This window comes from Nannospalax galili, unplaced genomic scaffold, assembly GCF_000622305.1.
Source record: "Nannospalax galili isolate Female #2095 unplaced genomic scaffold, S.galili_v1.0 scaffold517, whole genome shotgun sequence".
NCBI classification, from domain to species: domain Eukaryota; kingdom Metazoa; phylum Chordata; class Mammalia; order Rodentia; family Spalacidae; genus Nannospalax; species Nannospalax galili.
This window is the reverse complement of record NW_008340098.1, coordinates 1,474,585-1,482,676: the sequence shown is the minus strand read 5'-3', so window position 1 is coordinate 1,482,676 and position 8,092 is coordinate 1,474,585. Positions and strand designations below refer to the sequence as shown.

The following is an 8,092-nucleotide window of genomic DNA, read 5'->3' as shown; positions in this document are numbered from 1 at the left end:
AACATTGTGGCCAATAAATTACTGGATGGGCATTGATAACCTTGAGTAAAAGTTTAAGAATCCTTCTGGTGCCAACTAACAGACTAAATGTTCTGTTTCTTTGTACCCTAAATCTTTGTATGTGACTGCCATATCCCACATGACTGCTAGTTCCTTAGGATGTATAAAAACCATCTGAATTTTAAAATAAATTGTCCTGTTGGGAAGACACAGGTCCCAGAGTTTATGACTCTTGCCAATCAGACCCTCTGCCCTGAAGCCAGTAGGTCCCCCACTAAGCAAAGCAAACCTGAGTCCTGGCATAGAATATCACATATACACAACCACAAACAGACTTCTCATTTTTTTCATTGCTTTCAATGAGATAAACACTCTGCTTTCAGTACTTTGATATATAAAACATTCACACATACATTCATTCATTATCTTGGGTGGAGGGCAAGGAGGGGTCTTGAGGGATTAGGTCATAGACCCAGGTCACAAGACAAGCTCATGGGTCAGTGAGCTTGTTTACATTATAAATGGTAATTTTTTTGTTACAAGGTTAGGTAAGAGTCTTTAGTCTAAATTATGTCTATATTGTAAAGGTCATTCCTACAGAAAACCAAAGTAGCAGGGCAAACACCAAATCCTGTAGCTCCAAAGTAACAGTAATCACCACTTTCAAATCAGACCCCAGGGACAGAGTGGAAGAGCACAGCTTTAATTTCTGCTGGCAGGGATACAGGGGAGTGCTCTCTGAAGTCTGAGTACCAGGCAGCAGTTTTTAAACAGTATTACCAGATAATCCAGTGTCATTCCACTTTGGTGTTCTTGAATTCCTGGGACCAGACACAGAGGTCTCTTACCACCTATCTTTATAAAAATACCCCCTGTGTGTCAGGGGACCATGAGCTGGAAATCCAAGCAGGAAGCATGTTTACAGAAGCAAAGCAAAGGTTGGACAGACAGTTGTTTCCTTAGATAAGCAGGCTTGCTGTTTCCTTTGGTAAACATGGGTACAATTTCCTTAGGCAACCTGTTCTGGGTTTTCTTCCTCGATTAATTTTAGTTTTCTTCCTTACAATACCCAATGCCTGAGACTTTAATTCCCAAGGCTTAGATGGTTCTACCTGCCTGCAACATACATCTCTCTCTTGGTCTGGTTCCACTCTCAGTATGTACCTCTCCTTGGCAGATGTCTCTCAGCTCTGGCATCTCCAACACCTTGGGCTTGGGGTCTCCACTGAAATCCAGGTTTCATCTTCACAGTTTCATATGATGGCCTGTCAAGGTCTCTTGGACTGTCAGGGGCTTTTTATATAGGGATTTCCCTGCTGCACACTGTCTGGCCTCAGAGGCTCTCTGAAACCAGAGAGAAAGAATCCACAACGCCCTCACTCTCACAGCTTTTGTTCTTCTAAGGCCAACACTACGTGGATGACTCTGCCAAGCTCACAGCCAACTTGGGATGGACCTCAGCTTCCTCATCCATATTACCAGAAGCTTCTGTGTGTTGTGGTTTTCTAGGAGGAGAAAACTCCTTAGGTCTTTTACTTTCACAAGTTGGAAGCCTAGCTGGGTGAAGTCTTGCATTGATGGCATTCTTTCCACTGTTTAGTAGAACAAGAGAGAATTGTTGAACTTGAGAGACTCTTCCAAGACACACCTTGGCTTCCTTGGCTACAATATTGAGCTCCCTAATGCTCTTTTTCTTTCCAAACTGTGTATTTCATTTATTTCTGCCCTATTTGTTCTTTTTCATTGTGGATATACTTAATATTCACCATTAACAATCATGCCACAGATTCAGTGTTAGACTGTCTTGAAATTTCCTCTGTGAAAGAAATTAGTCCATTACTTTTTAATTTAGCTTCAGGCAACTTCTTAGGCCTTGGGCAGAAAGCAGCCAGATTCTTTACCAAAATATCACAGGAATGACCTCCAGCCCAGTTTCTGTGTAAGTCCTTGTTTCCCTCTGAAACTACATTGTTCTCAGCATTATTTTCTTCCAGGCTCCTGCTAGAATGGCCTGTTAAACTCTGCTTATAGCATTCAACTGTTTTCTAGTTCAAAGTTCCAAAGTCTTCCATGTTTCTCTGAAAACAACATATCCAGTTTCTTCATAGCAACAGCCCTCTCTCTGGTACCAACTTCTGTATGTGTTACTTTTCTGTTGCTGTAATAAAACACCATGGACAAGGCAACTTATTAAAAAATTTATTTTGGCTTATGGTTCCAAAAGAATTCATAATGGCAGTAGAGGCATAGTCAGAGATGGTCAGGGCAGAAAACTGAGCACTTACATCAAGCATGCACAGGAAGCAGAAAGAAAAATGGAAGTGGAACAAGGCTATGAACTCTCAGAGTCCATCCTCAGTGAAATACTTCCTCCAGCAAAGGCCATACCTCCTAAACTTCCACAAACAGCTCTATCAACCAGGGACCAAAAGTTCAAATACTTGGAGCCTGTGGATGATATTTTTCATTCAAACCACCAAACTTTCCATTTATTCTAAGAATGTTTACCTTTACCTGGTGATTATAATAACTATATTTTATTTTTCTACACAATCTCATTTTGTAGCCCAGGCTGGTTTGGGATTCATTTTTTAGAACAGGCTGACCTCATATTTGTGAGGGATCTTCTTGCCTCAGCCTCTTGAGTGCTGGAATTATAGGTGTGCACCACCACACACAACTTGCTGCTGTGATCTCTTTGTCTAACAATTCCAACATTTCAGTTGGCAATCTTTGTATTGCTTTTCCCAAATAGAAAATATCAGATTTTCCTGTGTAGTTTGAATACTAAGTTCTGAGTCTGGGCATCGTTAAATCTTCTGGGTAATGTTATTTTTGCCTGTCTATTTCTTTCAGCAGGCCATCAACCCACAGAGATTCAGATGGTGCGTTCAGCCTCATGCTCTGTGTATTGTCCCATTCATTCAGGTTTTGTAGTTTTTGTTGTACTGTTTGGGGGCATCCCTTCCCGCACCACTCACTCCAGGTTTGGCCAGGACTTGAATGTCAATTTATGCTTTGGTTCCATGCTTTAGTGTGTTCTATACTTTAGTGTGTCCTAAGTCCCAGTGAGCCTGAGACTTAGGTCAGTTCACATGCAGAACTGGAGATACTTCTCTTCAGTAACCTCTTCTAAGGAATCTCTACATTACTAATATAAGAGAATATAAAAACATTTTAAAAATATAGCCAATAGATTTGGGGGAGAGGGAGAGACCTGGACATAAAGTTTGAAGATTTATATGGAGGAATAAGTGAGCAAAGATGGTTATTGCCTTCTGAGATAATAGAACGGACAGATGAGTTGGACAGAAGAAAGTCTAGAAACATATATAATATACAGAGAACCAATGTATGACAAAAGCAGCATTTAAATTCATTCCAAGGCTAGAAATTAAGGAAATAAATAAACCAAAATGGTTGATGGTTAAGATCATTTTTGTTTTGTTTTGTTTTTGGTTCTTGAGACAGGCTCTCACTGTTATCATGGCTGGCCTGGAACTCACTGTGTAGATCAGACTGGACTTGAACTCACAGAGATCTATCTGCTTCTGCCTCCTGAGTACTGGGATTAAAGGCGTTCACTACTATGCTCAGTGAAAAGATCATTTTTATGTATATGTATGTGTATATGTTTGCATTCGTGTGGGGACATGTGTGGGTGCAGCAGGCATCCTCCATCTTTGTTTGAGACAGGGTCTCTCACTGGCCTGGGACTTTACCCGTAGGCCACACTAATTGGCCCTTGAGCTTCCACCTGTCCCATCTCACCATCACCAGGATCACAGGCCATTGATGGAAGTACAGGTGCTTACCACTGACCCTGGCTTGTTATTGGGTTCTAGGGATATGAAATTAGGTCCCCACATTTGTGAAGCAAATACTTTACTGATTGAGCCTTTTCCCCAACTCAGGAATTACTGCTTTTATTTTACTTATTTATTCAGTTAAGGTTTTGTTTCTTTTTTTTTGAGACAGGGTCTCATGTAGCCTAGGCTGGCCTTGAACTTGATATAGATGAGGATGACCTTGAACTCTTGATCTTCCTGACTCTGATTCCCAAGTTCTGGGATTATAGGTATGCATCATCATTTTAAATTTAATTTTTTACTTTTTTTTTCTTTTTGAGACAAGGTCTCTCTGTAGCCCCAGCTGGACTGGAACTTGCTGTGTAGACCAGGCTGGCTTCCACCTCACCTGCTTCTGCTTCCTCAGTGCTGGAATTAAAGCCATGTGCCACCACACCTGGCTTGTATTACCATAGTTAAAAGAGAGAAGAATCGGGGCTGGAGAGATGGCTTAGTGGTTAAGAGCACTGACTGCTCTTGCAGAGGACCTGGGTTTGATTCCCAGCACCCACATGGTGGCCACGAACCGTCCTTAACTCCAGTTCCAGGGTAATCCAAAGTCCTCTTCTGACCTCCGCAGCAATGCACGACATGGGTTCACTCACATACATGCAGGCAATACACTCATACACATAAAATAATAAAATAAAATAAAATATTTAAAAGAGAAAAGAAGGAGCTGGATTGAGGGCATGCTCGAAGCTCCACACTTGGGATGGTGAGGATACCACAGGTTGTTGTTACCCAGTTGCCAAGAGAGCTTCTCCAGACAGCTTTCCCTGGGAAGGAAAGGATGCTAAATTCTGGTGCTGGAGATGTTTACTGGGAGCATTTTCACTTGAGTATCTATCCTTTCCTCTGACTCTCAGGCCATTCACAGCACCAGGTTCATACATTTCCCATGAGATAAAGTCACTGTCACTTAGTTGCCAGGAGAATTCCTATCAGTGACTATTTGGGAAATGTTGTAACTTCCTGTCTAAGGGTTGCCTAACAACCATTGGGCCACACTGGTTATTTTTTTTCCTAACACTTTAGAGAGTCTTCAAAACACTCCTTCAATGTGAAAAAAATTCTCGGACTAGCAAGATGGCTCAGTGGATAAAGGTGCTTGCTTGCAAGCCCGATGACTCAAGTTGATCCCTGGGATTCACATGGAAGGAGGGAACCAACTCCTGGAAGTTGTTCTCTGACCTCCACATATAACACACACACACACACACACACACACACCATACACACAAATAATAAATAAATGTAAATTAAAATTTTTTTAACATTCTCTTCCAATTAGGTTTTTGGGTTTTTGTTTTCTTTGTAATGGAAGATGACCTTGACTTTCTTATCCTCCTGCTTCTGCTACTTGAATCATTGAGATCACAGGAGTACACTACCATACCCACTCTGTTCATGTGGTGCTGGGGATCAACCCAGGGCTTTGTACATGGTAGGCAAGCACAACTGAGCTAGAAGCCCAGGATGGCCTGGAGCTTATCCTTTAATCCAGGCTGGCCCTGAACTCATAGCAATCCTCCTGTCTCAGTCTTTGGGAAGCTGTATCAGAAAGGTTATCTTTGCTGATATTACAGACACAAGCGACATGCTGGCTTCCAATCAACTTTCCCCTAAAATAGTCATGCCAGGATATGCAAACACAAAATATACTGGTTTGGTTGTACATATTTCATTCAGTATCATTAAGGGTATATTTCAGAACTTTTGGATGCATTGTTTTATTTATTTTTAAAAAGATTTGCTTATTTCAGCAAGGCATGGTGGCATATGCTTTTAATACCAGCACTCGGGAGGCAAAGGCAGGTGGATCTCTGTGAGCTCGAGGATAGCCTGGTCTATATAGTGAGTTCCAGGCCAGTGGGGCTGCTACTGGGAGACCCTGTCTCAAAAAGACCAAATTTTTTTTATTATATTTATTTAAACAGTATTCTTGGTTTTTTTTTTTAGCTGCTTTGCATTTATCCTAATGCTTCTATAGCTGTCTGAATAAAAGCAAAAATTTTAGAGAGACACTTGTGCCCTTCCTTTAGTTATCAGAGTATTGAAATGATGGTCCTAAAGAACTGGAATTTCCCCTAAGAATCTTATGCTGGGGGAGACAGGCTAAAGCCTGGTGCCAGCCAAAGGGAAAATGTGTCTCTTAAAGAGATTTCACAGAGTTCTGGCAACTTGTTAGAACACCTTGGAGGAGAGACTGGAACTGAGACAGTGATGGGTCCAATGGTTGGTAAGACCACACTCACTTTAACCAGGACAGCTTAGCTGTGCACACCTCTTGCCCTCTACTTAAACCTAAACCTCATGTCAGAACCCTAAGTTGAACTTGGAGGTCCCTGGACCTCTTTATTTGTTCTTCTACCTAATGTGGCACATTAAACAAGTCTCCTTTTTCTGCTTTTCACTATTCCTTGTCCTTTTAACTGGTGTATTAAAGTCAGGTGGCTGAGCCTAGTTTGTTGTGTATGACAGAGCCCAGGCTTTGAATCTAAAAACTCTGGTGACAAATTTTTATTGCATAACTATCTTTGCTGGTACAGATTTTCTAATTGAGCAGAGCAGTGGTTAACTGCAGGGTCTTTTAAGCTGGCAAAGCTGACCCTTGGCCATGTGTGGTGTAATTTTAGCACTTGGGAGGTCCAGGCAGGAGAAGCTAGAGTTTGAGGGCTATTCTGAGCAACATCGAGAGATCCTGTCTCAAAAACAAAAAGTGAAGGGCTGGAGAGATGGCTTAGTAGCTCAGAGTGCTTGCTTCTCTTACAGAGAACAGAGTTCAGTTCCCAGTACCTATGTGGGATGGTTCACAACTGCCTGGAACTCCAACTCCAGGGGATCCGATGCCTTCTACTGTATTCCTTGGGCACTAGCATACACATGGCACGTACACACACACACACACACACACACACACACAAATTAAAAGAGAAGAAAAACCAAACTGTCTTTGAATGCCATATCCAACATGCAAATAAAAACCCTTGGACCGCCAATCTGGCAGTGTGTGCTGGTAGGATATGCTGAAGAGGCAAAGGCAGGAGGATCAGGAGTTCAAGGCCAGCCTCTGGTGCACATTTTTGGGGTATAGTGGCACATACCTTTAATCCCAACACTCAGGATAGACTTGACGGTTGGTCTGGATATGCAATGACCTTTTCATGTCTCTGAGCACACCTTGGACCACCTGGCCTCCAAATGCCTTTGCTATGTGACTAATGACTGCCATTTGGTTTGGGCATTTTCTTTTAGCAGCTAAAATATCTCGCCAATATGAATGCTGCTACTGAAGGTGGTGATTAAGGCAACAATGTTAGGTGGTACTCTGGTAAACTGAGTCAGAACATGGCCAAGACAAGGATCCAGCATCAACTATTCATGTAGATCAGTGTGTGCCTGGTGACTCTGTTGCCCATCATCATAAGCATCTCCAGGCCATTGTGACCTCTCTGAATGGCATAGAACTCAAAGCCAACTCAGGATCCACACATCCTGCTCCTGATAATGTCCTTACTCACTGAAGGTGAAACATCTGCTCTTTAAATCACTGCACAGAAAAACCTCACTAGGAAATTCTTTGGCCCATATTCATTTGTTTCTCATTAAAAAATACATAATAGAGGCTGGAGAAATGGCTTAGCAGTTAAGAGCACTGACTGCTCTTGCAGAAGACCCGGGTTCGATTCCCAGCACCCACGTGGCAGCTATGAACCGTCCTTAACTCCAGTTCCAGGGGAATCCGAAACCCTCTTCTGACCACCACGGCACTGCACAACACAAGTGCACTCACACACATGCAGGCAATACACTCATACACATAAAAATAATAAATAAAAAAATACATAATAGAAATCAAAAGTCAAATAAGCAAAACCAGGCAGATACTTAGAAGATTTGTTCTTGTCTTATCTCAGTTCCCACTCCAAGTAGCTGCTTTTCCATGGTGTGTGTGTGTGTGTGTGTGTGTGTGTGTGTGTGTATCTCATGCAAATAAAACCAGAAATGACACATGCTTGGGTAGCATATTACACAGCTGGCTTGGAACTCTTTGTAGACCAGGCTGGCCTTGAACTCACAAAGATCCACCTGCCTCTGCCTCCCGAGTGCTGAGACTAAAGGTGTGGGCCACCACACCCAGCTCTGAGATATTTTTTAATTAACAAGAAGAAAAGTGACTGGGTGTGGTGGCACACCCCTTCAATCCCAGCACTCGGGAGGCAGAGGCAGGAGATCGGAAG

The 8,092-nt window shown here is 42.3% G+C and overlaps 1 protein-coding gene across 1 annotated transcript in view; it reads right to left on the bottom strand.

Annotated features, from left to right (window-relative positions):
* Positions 1–687: 687 nt before the first annotated feature.
* The window catches only part of Tcf23 (transcription factor 23), a 24,676-nt gene continuing 17,271 nt past the window's right edge, over positions 688–8,092 (bottom strand). Inside the window, exon 3 of the mRNA XM_017798659.1 lies at positions 688–2,158. Within this exon, the coding sequence (XP_017654148.1) occupies positions 2,051–2,158 (108 nt within the window). The 3' untranslated portion in view covers positions 688–2,050. The remainder of the gene's footprint in view (positions 2,159–8,092) is intronic.